The 16460-nt window shown below is 40.5% G+C and overlaps 1 protein-coding gene across 1 annotated transcript; it reads right to left on the reverse strand.

Annotated features, from left to right (window-relative positions):
* Positions 1 to 906: 906 nt before the first annotated feature.
* On the reverse strand, positions 907 to 3330 carry DEC1 (deleted in esophageal cancer 1; the record flags this gene model as incomplete). Its single annotated transcript, XM_025358863.1, has 3 exons — positions 907 to 1023; positions 2373 to 2487; positions 3248 to 3330. Coding segments are annotated over 3 exons (315 nt in total), but the record flags the coding sequence as incomplete, so codon positions are not given.
* Between the last annotated feature and the right edge of the window lie 13130 nt (positions 3331 to 16460).

Consider the following 16460-nt stretch of genomic DNA (forward strand, 5'->3'; position numbering starts at 1 on the left):
CCCTGCGCCCGTGACCCACATCAGTATGTTTTTATTCAGGCATTCATACTAGAGCCACACACTGAATTTACACCTCAGCCAAACTCGGGGCTTTGCTTATGGACAGTGACTAATTAATACACATTAATCATACTAATTAATTAATTGGTACAGTATTAATTATCAGTGTCACAGGAGTATGGTTAAACTCAACATAGAAAGAAGGCTTCTTTCTGACTTTTGCATTTACAGACAATTTGCTCATAATTCATTGCTAACAACCATTACATTAAATCCATACCTATATATCTACTTCTATATCTATATCTATCATCTATCTAACTGTTAGTCCATTTTCATGCTGCTGATAAAGACATACCCGATACTGGGAAGAAAAAGAGGTTTAACTGGAGTTATAGTTCCACATGGCTAAGGAGGCCTTAGAATTACGGCAGGTGGCGAAAGGCACTTCTTACATGGTGGTGACAAGAGAAAATGAAGAGGATGCAAAAGCAGAAACACCTGATAAAACCATCAGATCTTGTGAGACTTACACACTACTATGAGAACTGCCCTCATGATTCAAATTATCTCCCATTGGGCCCCTCCCACAACACATGGGATTTATGAGTGTACAATTTGAGATGGGATTTTGGAGGGGACACAGAGCCAAACCATGTCACTAACTATACATGAAAACATATCTCTCTCTCTTTCTGTCTCTCTCTCTCTCTCTCTCACTCTGTGTATATATATATATATGTATGTACATATATATAAATACATACATACATATATATATGTCTGTTCTTTTGTTTTCATTTTTTGTTTGCTGATTTGTTTTTGTATTTTGTTTGCCACAAAAGGGAAAAAAGGATATAAGACCAAATCTTGAAACCAGAATAGGCAGTGGCAGATCTACACCATTTACTCTAAGAGTTGATGATAAAGGAAATCTTCAGGGCAAGTGCTTTCTGACAGCTGTACCATGCTGGAGCTTACAGAGATTAGGATGCAGAAGAATGCTTTTGGCATTGCCTCTGACTAGAAATTAATCAGAATGTATAGACTAGAAGAGAACCCTTGTTGGAAAGTATGCCAGAGAGATAACACACATAGGTGTGCCTCAGGGACACAGCACTTCTAGGACATAGTCTTCCATAGCTCCAAGTAGTATACATACCCTACAAAGAAGCCCGGTTGAATGCTCCAAGGAAACTCTTTCATATATTCTTATAGAAAAAGCCTTTCTAGTAAATGATAAGTGGTAAATTAACCCCCTCCAAATGTGTCAACACATTCTTAAGTAATCTTCATAGGTGCAAGCCTCTCTAGGATAGTTTGTGCATGTCTCTGATGAGTTAAATAGATAATTCTAAACAGATTTAGATTTTTGTGGGTTCAGCAGCCAAATGTTATATTGTGGGGGAGGTAAGGTTCTTTTTGTCTGCTTTGCTTTTATTTTTTTCCTCTATTCTCAACCTGTCAAGTCTTCTATTGACATTTTAACTGTTTCTGGCAACTCCTCTTCCTTTTCCAAGTCACTTATATTCAATCTGCTGGGAGACAAAAAAAAAAAAAGAAAGAAAAAAAAAAAAAAAAAAAAAGCAAATAACCAAGCTTGCTAAATAAAGTGTGTTTAATAAGATGTCATGAAACCCAGCAAGAGAGCCAGGGAGTTTGTGCCTTCATTAATTAAATCGAATCTACAAATATTCACTGGGCTTCCTTTGTGCAAGGCCTTGTGATGATCCATTAGCTATGCTTGCTCTAGGCAATAAAATACTGGTGTTTGGGGTCTGTAACATTTGAAAAGTATACTTCTCTTTTCATGAGGCTTTTTAAATGTCTGAGTTATGGCTAAATTATGAATGGTCAATACTTTTAACTTTGGACCTCTAAAGATTTGGTTAATTACAGAACCACTCTGCCTATGTATATGTGAATTCTCTATGACTCCCAAAGTCTCAACACATGTAATCTCTTGTTTTGTCCACATTTGAGCTAAGGAAGGTTGGAATGTTTAGCCACATCTTAGAAGACAGTGAAAGGGACTTATAAACTGGAATCATTTCAAATCCTTTAAAAAAATAGACTAGAATCGACTAATTCATTAGGTCAAAGCCCATGCCCTAAGCCTTTGTCCAAGCATCAAATAACTAGTTTTTAGATCTCGCTTATTGCCATACCAAAGATCCCATATTGGAAAGGACACTGACCCAGGAATCAGCAGTTCTGGACTGTAAAATGAAATCTGTAAGGAACTCATAGGCAAGTACCTCTGAATCCCAGGTTTGTCTCTTTTCATCTGTGAGATGAAGATGAACATATCCACCGCATAGGATGAAATGATGATATCCCTTAAAACACCATTATTAAATGAAGTATATTACCAATTCCTCTGCAGTCTTGGGCCTGACAAGAGATACAGCAAAATCCTTTCCTCCATTGTAACAGACTCCTGCTTGCCACTTTACAGACCTCTCTCTGTGCAGGGCATCAGTAAAAGCCCAAAGATAATAAGAGACACAAAGAAGGTATCCGTAGAGGCCATCTCCCTGGATGCACCATTCACCTCATTCCTTTCACACTAGCTTGGGCAGGAAAAGCAATTCTGGGAAAGAGTTGTTCAGAGCCTCCCTGGGAACCTTGGTGTGTTTCTCTCTTGCTGGCCGCTGCCTGGCCTAAGGTCACGCACAGGGAAGAACACCAACTCCATCCAGACTCCTTGCAAGAATTTCAGTGATGCATGCTAAAGACTAACAGATGTGCACTTTCTCCTCTTGAAGTCTGAGGCCGGACACCAGCTCCCCTGGAAGTGAGGCCTCTCTCAGGGGCTCAGACAGCAAGCACCCTAGAGTCCCCTCAGCAGGGTAGGATCATATGCCATGGCTTTTGTTTTATATTTGGAGATGTAATAGAGAGATATGGGTGCTTAAGAGGCTAGAGTAGACAATCCTGTGTAGATTTCTGATTCTGACAGTTTCTGGCTATGTAACTTTGCTAAATGCATTTTTCTTATATCTAAAAAGGGGATGGCTACTGCTGTAGTTGGAGTGCTTGTCCCCTCTGAAACTCATGTTGAAATGTAAGTGCCATTGTATCAGTATTAAGAGGTGTGGTCTTTAAGAAGTGATTACGTCATGGGGACTCCACCTTCATGAATGGATTCATGCCTTTATGCCACGAGTGGGCTAGTTATCCTCAGAGTGGGTTTTATAAAGCTAGCTCTGCCCTTAATACTTCCTCTCTTGTTGAGCTCTCACCTACCATCACATATAACATGGCAAGAAGGCCCTCACCAGGTGCTGGCACAATGCTCTTCCATTTCCCAGCCTCAAGAACTGGAAGAAATAAACTTATTTTTTTTTTTGTAACTAACCCAGTCTTAAGTATTCTGTTATAGCAACAGAAAATAGCCTAAGATGGCAACCTTTTGTAATGATCTAATGGAATAATGTACAATACATTAGTACCTTGCACAAAGTACATGTCTATAATTTATTAATCTTCTCATTCCACTAACCTACCTAGCAGATCCCATGGGAATTACTCCATTCTATGCAAAAGTTGACAATAAATAAAATCTTTGGGGCAAGTGTTTTCTGACAGTTGCACCATAGGAGCTCACAGAGATGAAGATGAAAAACAAATGTTTTGTTGTTTTTGCATTCCTTCTGACAGTAAACTCATCAGGTTACATAGAAGAGATAATTGACCAGTGCTAATTAGATTCCCTGCTGCCCTCTAGCCTTCTACCTTTGCTCCATGGTTCTCACATGGCTATCCTACCATCCATCCCTCTTTGCCTATGGTGGGAGGGAGCAAAGGATGTGTAGTGTGGACAAAGATGCTGCTCCCTCCCATTCACAGAGCCCTCCCTTATGAGAAAGGAGAACAGCAAAGATGGGAGATAGTCATGGTGATTCCCTTCCCACTTCCAGGAATCAGCTCTCTCATTCTCTCTTAAACCCCTGAAGAATCCTCCTGACTCAGCTTGTTATGACCTTCAAGAAGGACCCATGGTCACTGCCTATTGAGAGTGTTCAGCAGATATTGAGGGTGTAGGTAAATGGGACATTTTACAAGTCTGTAAATGGTCCACACAATGCTCTGGGGATGCTCCTTTCAAAATCAGGAGACCTTTTAGTGGTACTAGAATAAACACAGTGGCTACAATATGAGTACTCATCATAAGCCAGAGTACTATGTTAAATATATTATAGCCATTACTGATGTTTAAGGACACATGGAAAGATTGAGCAAATTGTCAAGGACTACATCTAGAAAGTGACAAAACCAAAATCCACACGCAGTTCTGGCCGAATCCAATGGTGGTTTCCTAAAGTGCTGAGCTGCTGGGCATCCCCCAGTTGGTCTGGATCAATTTTGCAGTGTTTCTCTACCTCTGACTGTTCCAGGAAAAGAAAGCAATAGCATCTGCAGTGATGTGTCCCACACATCCGGATATGCTCTTCCTGGCAGTGTGGGTTGGTGACAGTCATGTCACCTCTTTGTGTCTGCTTATCATTTGTCAGAGAAGATAATACTAGCACTGGCTCCTTCCATCTTAACCACAAGCTGGCTAAGAGTAATGCTGAAGATACTTACGAAATATTCTAAATAATGTTCCCAGAGTAGTCCCAGCACATAGTAAGCATATTAATCACCCATTTCCCCTTTTCTATGTCCAAGAGGCTGTCTAGGGAGAATTATGGTAATTTCTTTGGGAAAAGTTTACTTCCTGTCTATCATTAATGCTAATTGGGTTTCTACCTTTGAAATTTTCTAAAAACAGGTATCTGATAAAACATCAAACTGAAGGAAGGTAAAAGGATATCTATTTCTATCTCTCTATTTATCTTTCTCTATATATATATTTGGTGATGTGGGGAGTTTAAATAATTTTCAAGAACTGGTGTAGTGAATGACAATCTGCTTAGAAAAGAATTCCAACAAATAGTAAACATGCTGAAATGTTGCCAATAATTTGATATATTTTTAGAAAGAAAGGGAAAACAAATTTGTTTTAATTTTAATGATTGTTGTTGTTATAGTGTTGTCATTTTCCAAATTCAGCACACAGTGACTTAGAGATTCTCCATCATAAGTGTCTTAGGTCCCCCAAGGCATGCTGGATGTTGAAAAATCATGTTATAGCACAGCGGCATGATTTTAAGAAGCTGTTGGAGAGATGTGGAGAAGAGGTGCATTTGACCCGTGCCCTGCTCTTCTTGCTTTGAAAAATAAAAACAGGAAGTGAATCTCAGCAATAACTGCCAACAAGGTTGAAAGAAATAGAGAGGGACAGGGAATTTTTACAAAACATTCTTTTTTGTTCTTTTTTATAGTTTCCAAAACTACTCAAGTCACAATCCAGTGCGGTTGGCACGAAAAGGGGTGGTTGTGCTCCAGGCTGTCATTGAGGATGACAGCTCCTTCCACCCTACAATGTTTTCATCCACAACACAGGGTCTCAATGGTTGTTGCAGAAGGATCAGAGTTTAGAACACACGTCAGGTTTTAGGGCCAAGCCTGGAAATGGTGACCAAGTCATATCATGCTCACCTCACTGTAAAAAGAGAATGTGAAGTGTCTTCACAAATACCCAGGACAAACTGGAAGGCTTTCATGCACACATTTTACTGTCTCTGCCCTATGCCTTCTTTGAATTTCTTGCTTCTACCCTTTCCCCCTTCAAACTAATATTAACCCAGCAGCCAATGGAATCATTGAAAAAATATAATTTGATTATGCCACTTCTGTGCTCAAAACTCAGCAGTGACTTTACAGTTTTTAACAGAGTAAAAGCCTAAGTAATCACAATGACCTGTATGGGCCCCCATGATTTGGCCCCATTATCTTGCAAAACTCAGCTTCCACTACTCTCCCCTCACTCACGTGCTCTAGCCATGCCTGGCACCTTAGAAACTCTTCTCTTGCTTTGTCCTCTGCCTGGAAAGCTCTTTCCCAGATGCCTCTCTGGACCTTCTTCAAACTCAAATGTACCTTTTCAATGATGACTTCCATAGTCATCCTACTTAAAACTGTAATTGTCCTTCTACCTAACACTCTGATCTCCTTTGCCCTCCTCTCTTTCTTCCAGATCACTTAGCACCTTTTATCTAGTATTTAACCCAGAATTGTGATTATTATCTGTTGTCTGTGCCCACCTCCCCTACACAATAAACACTCTTTGAGTAGAAAGCCATGCTGCACAAGGTGGTGGCTGACAATGGAAGGGGAGACATTATACATATTTTATTCTGTATCTGACTGCTGAGGCAAATCTTTATGTCTTTCTTGTTCTGTAACATAACCTAAGTCCCTAGAGTAGGGCTTGTAGCATAGCAAGTGCTGTATCCATCCTTGCTAAAGGAATGAATGAATGAGTTAGAAAATAGGTGACTGAATGGAATGAATGGACCCAGGACAAGGCTCTAAGACGTTGTCAATTTTTTCAAAACAGGTTCAAATCCTGAACTTTGCACTTAATAGCTGCGGACCTTGGTAGATTCATTTTGCATATGCAAAGCTCTGTTTTGTCTTCTGTAAAATGAGGATTTTCACCATAACTGTTATATCTACCTCTTAAATTCACTATAAACATTGAAACATTGAATACATTTTATATGAAGGGAAATAATTTTAACAACAGAAGCACTAATCAGTGTTATGTATCTAGGGATATGGATTGCCTACTCTGCTTCTTGCGTGGAGAATATGTATTGCTCTGGTGTGATATCTGATTGAAAACTGGCAGAGAATCCCTGAGATAATTCCCTGAGAGTCTGCTGTCAATCCACTGCTTGCCTGATGAATTCTGATAAATAATAAGACTACATCCAGTAGGCTTCATAGACAGGCCCTATGAGGAATGTTCAGGGCTCTTTCTGAGGCAGCCAAGGCAAGCAGAGGCACACCAGGTCACTGTTGTTGCACTTGCTGGGACTTTCTGTTGAAAGAGCTATCTCCCCTCTGGTTAGAAAACAAAGAGTTCAAAGACCATCAGACATCTCCGCCTACCCCAACCCTTCATGCAATCAGCTTGAACTGCCAGGCCAAACCCTGTCTGGAATGAAAAGAAATAAAACATGGTTACCCTTAATGCCCTGTTATGCCTAAGAATTCTTTGCTTTCTTCACTCTTGGATTTCATATGGGCTCCAGGAGGTGGCATTAAAGAGTGAAGCTTTATCCATTCTCTGTTAGTGTTTTGTGTTTTATCCATTCTCTGCACTTGTGTCCCCTGGAGGAAAACAAAATTACTCCAACTCCACCCTAGAACTTTAATGTCAACTCTTCACTGGGGAGCTACAGAAAAGGATATTGGTGAAAAGTATGTGGCTACTTGCCATGAACAGATAAGGATTATCTGTAACTGAACAGATAAGGGTTGTCTGTAGCTACTTAAAACTGAATGACTGCCTAAAAATGCTTCACAATTTATTCTTTCAAACAAAATGATTTTCTCTACATCATTCTATGAGTACTACTTATCTTTTTATATGAAAAAAAATTATCATGGTCATGAAGAAACTAATCTAAACCACATCCTGCCTGAGTGATCATCTGCACTTTCATTTATAACCTTGAAATTTAGAAAATTTTCCTGAGCAAACAGACCTTCCTCAAATTCCCACTTTCACTATGATTTTATCTATGGTCTATTCACCTTTTTAAAACCCATCAATAACAAGCGTTTGCTCTTGCAATCTTCTCTGATTAAGGAGAGTTTAGAAGTTCTATGGGAAGTTTCAGAAAGGAGTTTCCAGAGGCTAATTATGGACCTCATGGAATCTAAACACTTCATTGAATAGGAAAGTTGGCATCTTGCCTTCTAATGGAAGTAAGATAAACATGGTCAGGTGGAAGGGAAGCTGCCCTCCAAGACCAAGTTCTAGCCTGAAGAGCCCTTTAGCTCCAGAACTCTGAGAACATCTTAAAAGGAAGACTCTCAAAGAAATAAATGTTCCCATCTGTGACGGCCTCATTCCTTGCTCTTCCTTGGAACCCCTGAACTTGCCACTGAAAACCCTGGGGAGTTATATCTTGAGCTGTGGACAAACTGATTTCAGGGGCTTTCCTTGTTACCACAGTGATATTTGGGCAACAACAAGCAATTTACCAAAGGACATGCCCCTTTTTCCTGTTATCTTCACCCCTCTGTTTTCCCAAACTGAACTGCTCTGTGGGAACTGACAGACATCCCCTCAGATCACTCTCTGAGCTCCCTCTAGCAATGTCCCACTTGAGCTCACAAACCCACTCCTTCTGTCTGTGCTTCTGACCTGATAAGATCTTATTATAGTTCCTATGTATTGATTTCCTACTGAGGTCCAGGCCCTGTGCTTGGAGACTCACATACATAGAATCAATTAATCCTCATATACCATTGGGGTAGGTTCCAGCATGATTACTATTTAACACAGGAGGAATCTGAGAATTAAAAAGTTTAAGAGACCTATCAGAGATTGCACAGCAAGGAAGTGACAGAGATGGTCTGTTGATAATGAATGTTTTTCCCCATTATCTCTTCTCTTTGAGCTTCCTTGAACATCTATTTCATCAGTTCTTGGAAAACACCAATGGACATGCAATGTCACAGCAGTTGTGTGACTACGAGCAACTCCTTCTTTCTCTCTGAATCTGTTTCCCCTTCTGTAAAATAATATGATGGGGTTAAGCTTTGTCTATGCCTCAGTGTCCTGGGATTCCAAGGATGCACATGATGGTTGTCAAAGCTGAAACACCCCAATTTGAAAACTCTCACATATTTGATCTCACTAAGCCGACGGAGAAGTTACCAGCTGGCAATGCTATATGGCTCAGACAGAGAAGAAATTGGAAACATTTCAATCTAGAGGTCAAGAGAAATAAGACAGTTGTAGAGTTTGGTCACTAAACATTTTTCTGATTTTTAGTAAGATAAAAAAGATCATTAGGTCCTCCAATAATTATGGTATAAATAAGAATTGGAGAGATTCTAGTTCACATTCTGACTCTGTCAGTAGGTTATTGTATGGTCTTGGACGAGTCACCAAAATTCTTGGGAATCTGTTTTCCCATCTGTAAAGTAGAGACACTAATGACCATGGTTCCCTCCTATGATTGTTGAAAGGAACAAATTTGCCCCACAGGTGTGATCAGTCTCTGACTAGCCCATCACAGCCTATGCATGCAAAAGTTCACAACTAAATATCCAATATGCTCCCTTCTTTTCAGCCATAGTGAGTTGACCTCTTATGGACACAACTCTAGACAATAAAAATAGTCAGAAAAGGATGGGAGGTGATTGGCTTTCTTCCCCCAACTGCCTGACCATTAATGGAATTGAGCAAGAACAGAATTTCTCAACCCTTGCACTTGCTCTTCTGAGCCAGCAAGACCAAGGAAACGATGCCCATTGAAAACACTAATTTTGTTTCTTAGCCAGTGATTTTAAATACGTATTTGATCTTGAGCTTCTCCATTTTTAGACTGAACGTTGTTTGAAAGGTCCATTTAAATTTACTATTTTCTCCTCTCTTGAAGCAGATTTGTCTTTGGATAACCTTGAATAAGAATGGCAAACAAAGACGTATTCAAAAGCTCTGTTAAACTTTCCAAAGCAATGGCCCCTGGTGGGACAGTAGCTTTGACTTTTATTTGAATCCATGTCTCTAGGCACAGAGGCAACATGCACCCAGAAATGTGCTTTCCCAGCGTGCCTTGCTTCAGGGTCATACCCTCTTGGGTATTAGTTATTCTTAGCTCTTAAGATCAAGACTAAAGTTACATAAAAGCTAAAAATGGATGATTTGTCACCCAGCAAGCACCAATATAATGTAACCACAAGGAAAGACACGTTAAGCCCAGCCTGTCTTTCTCTCAGAGATAATTTTCTCTAATGTCTCACAAGTTACCATTTTTGTTCTCTGACAAATCCTTCCTGACCCACAGAGCTAAGCCCAGCCCTTCATTTCTCCTTTACAAGCCCAGTGGCTCTTTCCGCCCAGTAAAATGTAACTTCTTTGTTCTTTATGAAGAATTGTGCTTCCTGACTTGGGCAGGTACTGTGACTCTGAGTGGACCAGGATTGGCATCATCCACCTGCTGCCACCCTCGCCCCCAGCCAGCATATTTGCTGTTCTTATTTCTAGGTCCCCAGACCCATCCTAGCTGACTTCTGGAGCAACAGCAAAGTCAAGTCTGGTTTCCTGAGGACTGATCTTCTGGAAAAGATGAAACTGTGTCCTGATCCATCTTTTCTTTTTTTTTTTTTTTTTTGAGACAGAGTCTCGCTCTGTCGCCCAGGCTGGAGTGCAGTGGCGCAATCTCAGCTCACTGCAAGCTCCACCTCCAGGGTTTACACCATTCTCCTGCCTCAGCCTCCCAAGTAGCTGGGACTACAGGCGCCGGCCACCTCGCCTGGCTAGTTTTTTTGTAGTTTTTAATAGAGAACAGGGTTTCACCCTGTTAGCCAGGATGGTCTCGATCTCCTGACCTCATGATCCGCCCGTCTCAGCCTCCCAAAGTGCTGGGATTACAAGCTTGAGCCACCGCACCCAGCCGATCCATCTTTTCAAAAGATGCTCTCAGTTTGCCCAGTTGTTGGTCCTCACCAAGGGAACAACAGCCTATGTATAGGCTCCAACTATGAGTATTTTTATCTTCTGCGTTACTTAATAATATAGACACAAATAATAAAAATACTAACAAGGGCACTTAATGTAAAATAAAATACTTTAAACACTAATAATAAATTTACACAACTACTAATAATAGCTCTTGTATGCATACTATTAATAACACTAACAAAACTGGCAAGAATATTATATCTACCATATACTGAAAACTTACTCTGTGTCAAACACTCCGACATGCATTTTTCTTCACTACCTCTAGGTTGCTGTGAGTGGATCATGTAATCTTCAGTTTGTACATAAATAAATTAAGGTTCCAAAAGGTTAAATAACTTGCCTACATCATACAGCTAATAAAGGCCAGGGTCAAGATAAACACTCAGGCCTGACTGGGCAAGTCATGCCTTTAATTACTGTCTTCCTCTTCTTATCCAGGTGGTCAGGTAAATCATCCATGTGAAAAAGGTGAAATTTAGTCCTCTGTCTTTATGAAAGAATTAGCATAAAGAAAGATTTGTGTTACATCTGTAGCCACCAGTTCTACTGGATTTGACTATCTACCTCCATCTTCACTAATACACAGCTGAATTATTTCCCTGTGAACAGTCCTGGCTAAATGCACCAATATCTAGACACTGATTGAACCAAATAAATGATGTAGCATCATTATACAGATTAGAAAAATGCAAGCACTTGGGCTGCATGATTTTTAAATCTCGTCCTTGTCTATTAAGCTAGGAGTCTATGAACAGAAAGAAGGACAGAAAGAAGGAAGGAAAAAAAAGAAAAGAAGAAAGGAAGGGAGAGAGGGAGAGAGAGAAGGAAGGCAGGAAAGAGAGGGGAGTATAGAGAAGCATTTATTTGTAATAGTAGTGAACATTTATTAAATCTTTCAAAAGTGCAAACCCCGCAGTAAGAGCTCTATGTATGTAATCTCATTTAATCCCTCCAGTAACCTTGATGTAAACGAGAAAAGATGATCCCTTGTGAGGTTAAGAAATTTCTCTAGGTCAGATGACTAGTAAGTGGTAGAGATAGGATTCAGATCCAGAGTTGTTTGCCCAGAGAATCTGCACATTACCATAATGCTATAATGTCTTGTAGGTGCCAAGCAATGTGGTACACACTTCACATTGCACTGTGTGCAATGCTACAGTACTTAATATATCATGGGGCTTCCTTTCCTTCCTCAGCCATTCATTCAGTCACTCACTCTGACTCTTTAGCATGATACATAGGGCCCTGTTTGATATGTTCTTTGCCTAGATCTCCAGCCTTGGTTCCTACCCACTCAATGCTTCCATTTAGTTGTCCAGTCAAGCTGGACTTCTCACAGATTTCTCACCTTTGGTTCACTGTCATAGGCTCTCTCTTCCTGGAGCACCCCTCCCTGCCCATTCACGCAGCTCATTCCTTCTATACTTTCAAGATTCAGCCTGTGAATTGCTTGATCCAGAAATCTTTGCTGGGTTACTCCCCAGCTTGTCATAGATGCCTCCTGTGTTAATTTCCTCCACATCCTGAGTTTCTCTCCACCGTGGAAGTCAGTGCACTATACACTGTGCATAAGGTTGGCTATGTCTATCTCTCTCCCTCCAGACTTTGAAGTCCTTGAAAGCAGAGACTATATTACATACACTATTGAATGCCTACTACTCAACATAGTGCCTGATACCTAGCAGAATTCTAAGGATATTTCCAACATCAATGAGTGAGTGCATGACTTGCTGGCTGGATGGCTGAATGGCGTGGGCAAAGGAACAAAATTGGAAAATTGCTGCAATGAGTTGTTGCAGATGATAAAGCTTAGACAATGTACTAAGCTTGTACATAACCCTTGAAAGCCCTAAAAACTACAGAGAGGAAAACACAATACCAATTGAGACAAATTAGGAAACAAGAGAAGCACATACAAGCTCATCAAGTTCAACCCTCTTAAATTACAAATAAGGAAACCCAGGCACAGAGAAGGCCAGTAGCCAGACAATGATTTATAGCTAAGTGGAGAATAGGACCAGGTCTTTTGGTTCCCAGCCCACTGTTCTCTATCTTTTCTTCATCTTGAGATGCACGGAATGGGATGCTGCCCACATAAAATATTTGTTCTAATGAGGAAACGGGTTGAAATGGATTTCTTTTAATGAGAGGAAGTGTGTGGAGTGCCAAATCCAGCAAAGTCTAGCCAATAAAAGGCAATAATGAGAGCTGCAGTTAAAGTTAGACTGGGTAATAGGAAGTGCATCTAATTCCCTAGAGAAGAAGTAAGATGCAGAAACCCCACCACCACCAAAAATAAGATACAACATCAGGAGATGCCCAGGACTCTGGGTTACCTCCCTGATTATTTGAATGATCTTTCTGATGATTCTTGGTTGTAACACATGTCTATAATTTCAGATGTAGATACAGATAAGATCATGGAAGGCCTTGCACTCCTTCCTGTGGCCTGCAAGGCCTTTCATAATCTGATCCTTGGGAGGCCAGGGCGGGCAGGTCGCTTGAGCCCAGGAGTTCAAGACCAACCTGGGCAATATGGTGAAACCCTGTCTCTACAAAAAAAAAAAAAAAAAAAAATTAGCTGGGCATGGTGGTCCATAAGGAGATGCATGAAATTAACAAAGAACATTTGATACTAGAAAGCTCAGTGAGTTGGGTTTGAAAACAGTTAACTGATGTACATGTCTGATAACACTGAGATCACTCTATAATCCAGACCCAGGTCTCTAGACTCCTATCTAAGGAACTTTACATTCAAAGTATTTATCATGAGGAGAATCACTTGAACCCGGGAGGCGGAGGGCACAGTGAGCGGAGATCGCAGCATTGCACTCCAGCCTGGGTGACAGAGCAAGACCCAAACGAAGTATTTATTCATGATTTCACTGTGTTAGCCCCCAAATATTATACATTTGCCACAAATCACACAAAATTATTCCATTAAACTACAAATAACATATAAGTCACCTTACTCTTAAAGGTCCTTCATCCATTGCTCATAGAATGGAATTTGCACTCCTTCCTGTGGCCTGCAAGGCCTTTCATGATCTGATCCTTCCTATCTTCCTATTCCTTTTCTTTTTCTCTCTCACTAGGCCTTAGCAACACTGGCCTGATTTCCTATTTTCCTTTAAAAAAAAAAGCATCAAATTCTTTCTTGCCTCTGGGTCTTTTTACTTGCTTTTCTCTCTACCTAGACTATTATTGTACCTAACTATTCATAAGGCTGGTTCTTTTACACTTTTCACGTCTAAGATCAAATACTGTGTCCCCAAAGAGGGCATCCGTGACTATCCTTGCTGAAGTAGCTCCCTGCAGTCCACCCCTAATGAGTTACTCTCTGTTTAGTTCCTTCATAATATCCTTTATTATCCAAATTCACTGTGTCTTTCTAATCATTTGTTCATTGACTGCCTCCTCTAAGCTAAGGTAAGATCCTGGAGGACATGGATCTTGCCAGTCCTATTCACCGCCAAATCGCCTAGTGCCCAGAACAGTACCTGTTGCTTGAAAGTTATCTAAAATATGTGGCTCATGGATAAATTAGCAAATTCATATAACAGAGGTTTATGGATTGTCTCCTAGATGCAAAGTATTATGATGAGTACTCGGCAAACAGGTGAATTAATCACAGCATCTACTAGGAAGGAGTTTATAGGCTTGTAGAGAAGATAATTCTGGCAATTGGTAGTAAACAAATATAACTCCAGGGCAATGTAGACATGACTGGAGTCATAAGAGAGAGGTAGATAAAATGATGTGGGGGATTGTATAGGAGGGATTACCTCCCAATAGAGTTAGAGCCTGGGAGAATAGAGCCTTTGTGAAAAATAGAATTTTCACAAAGACAGAAGGAAGAAGGTCAGATTCCCTGCTAGGCTGAAATCTTTAGGAAGATAAGGATAATGATTATGTTGCTCATTGTTTTATCCCCAAAGTCAAGAAGGGTACCTGGAACATAAGAAGGATTTGATGAATGCATGTCAAGTAAATAAACAAATACATAAATGAGCTTATTGTAATAGAGAGACCTTTTTAAGATATATTAAAATATGCTTGTGTTTGCCTAATGGGAAAAACAGTCCCTTGTTCTTATCATATGCCATTTGTAATAAAAGTCTCACTTCTATTAAAGCGAAGAAACACCCTCTTCCTCTATTTATACCCACTCAAATTCCAGGATTCTTGCTTTGGCAATAAATTAGCATTGAGGAAGAAGTTAATCCTCATCTGTCCATATTCTATCATCAAAGAATTGGAAGTTAACAATCCTGGGAGAGAAAGGACCTTTCTATGGTCAAATATGATTGTGGCTGTAAAGAGAAATGAAGATGCCCACACAAGAGGAGAAGCCATGAAGACTAAGAAAAGGCTTCACAATTTCTGTTCCATGTGCTTAATCTTTTAAGAGCTTTGTTGAGGCTTAATTTCCATACCATAAGATTCATTCATCTCAAGTGCAAAAAGAAAAATCAATGATCTTTAGTAAATTTGTGGAGTTGTGGAACCATTATTATAATCCAATTTTAAAGCCAGGTGTAGTGGCTCATGTGTATAATCCCATCACTTTTGGAGGCCAAGGTGGGCAGGTTGCTTGAGCCCAGGAGTTGGAGACCAGCCTGAGCAATATGCTGAAACCCCATCTCTACAAAAAATTAGCTGGGCATGGTAATGCATACCTGTAGTCCCAGCCCTCAGGAGGCTGAGGTGGGAGAATCATCTGAGCCCAGGAGATCAAGGCTGCAATGACTTGTGATCATGCCCCTGCACTCTAGCTGGGGCAACAGAGTGAGATCCTGTCTCAGAATAATAATAATAGCCAAATTTTAACACTTTCCCATCACTCCCGGAATATCCTTCACGGCCCTTGCAGTCACTCCGCATTCCCACTCCCAGCTTCAGGCAAAAACTAATCTGCTTTTTATCTCTGACCATTTACCTTCTCTAGACATTTGATGTAAATGGAATTGTACAAGTACACATCTTTAAATTTATATCAAAATGTTGTACCTCTTTGCTATTTGCAGGAAGAATCTAAGCAGGGTTAAATCATCTGCTCTGAAGTCATATTCCTCTTTTTGCATGTCTGACTTACCCTCCTTGTGCCTAACTTCTTCATCCATAAAATGGGATTCAGAATATTCCCACATATGACTAAGATATTTGGCATAATGCTGGTAAACAGTACATTCTCATTAAATCATAACTGTTAGCATTATTGTTGTTATTATCCCATCACAGTTCAGTCAGGCCAGGTTAGGAAAATAAGAAAAGGAACTCCATGAAAATCTACACGGAGGCCGGGCGCGGTGGCTCAAGCCTGTAATCCCAGCACTTTGGGAGGTGGAGACGGGCGGATCACGAGGTCAGGAGATCGAGACCATGCTGGCTAACACGGTGAAACCCCGTCTCTACTAAAAAATACAAAAAATTAGCCGGGCGACGTGGCGGGCGCCTGTGGTCCCAGCTACTTGGGAGGCTGAGGCGGGAGAATGGCGTGAACCCGGGAGGCGGAGCTTGCAGTGAGCTGAGATCCGGCCACTGCACTCCAGCCTGGGCGACAGAGCGAGACTCCGTCTCAAAAAAAAAAAAAAAAAAAAAAAAAAAGAAAATCTACACGGATGGCATATTAAAAGGAGAGAAGTATTTCCATTCAGATCCTAGCAGAAGGAAGCTTGTATTCATTCCAGGGCTTTCTGTTCCCATTTCTTCTTTGGGGATAGGATATGGATAGATGTGAGTAGCCTTTTAATTCACTACTGATTTACTTCCAAAGAAATGATTCTGGAATCTGACTAGGTGTGAGTAGAAGGAGAGGGTGTTTTTCTGTTTTGATAGAAATGAAAAGAGATCTTTAATA

Source organism: Theropithecus gelada, chromosome 15 (genome assembly GCF_003255815.1).
Source record: "Theropithecus gelada isolate Dixy chromosome 15, Tgel_1.0, whole genome shotgun sequence".
In the NCBI taxonomy this organism is placed as follows: domain Eukaryota; kingdom Metazoa; phylum Chordata; class Mammalia; order Primates; family Cercopithecidae; genus Theropithecus; species Theropithecus gelada.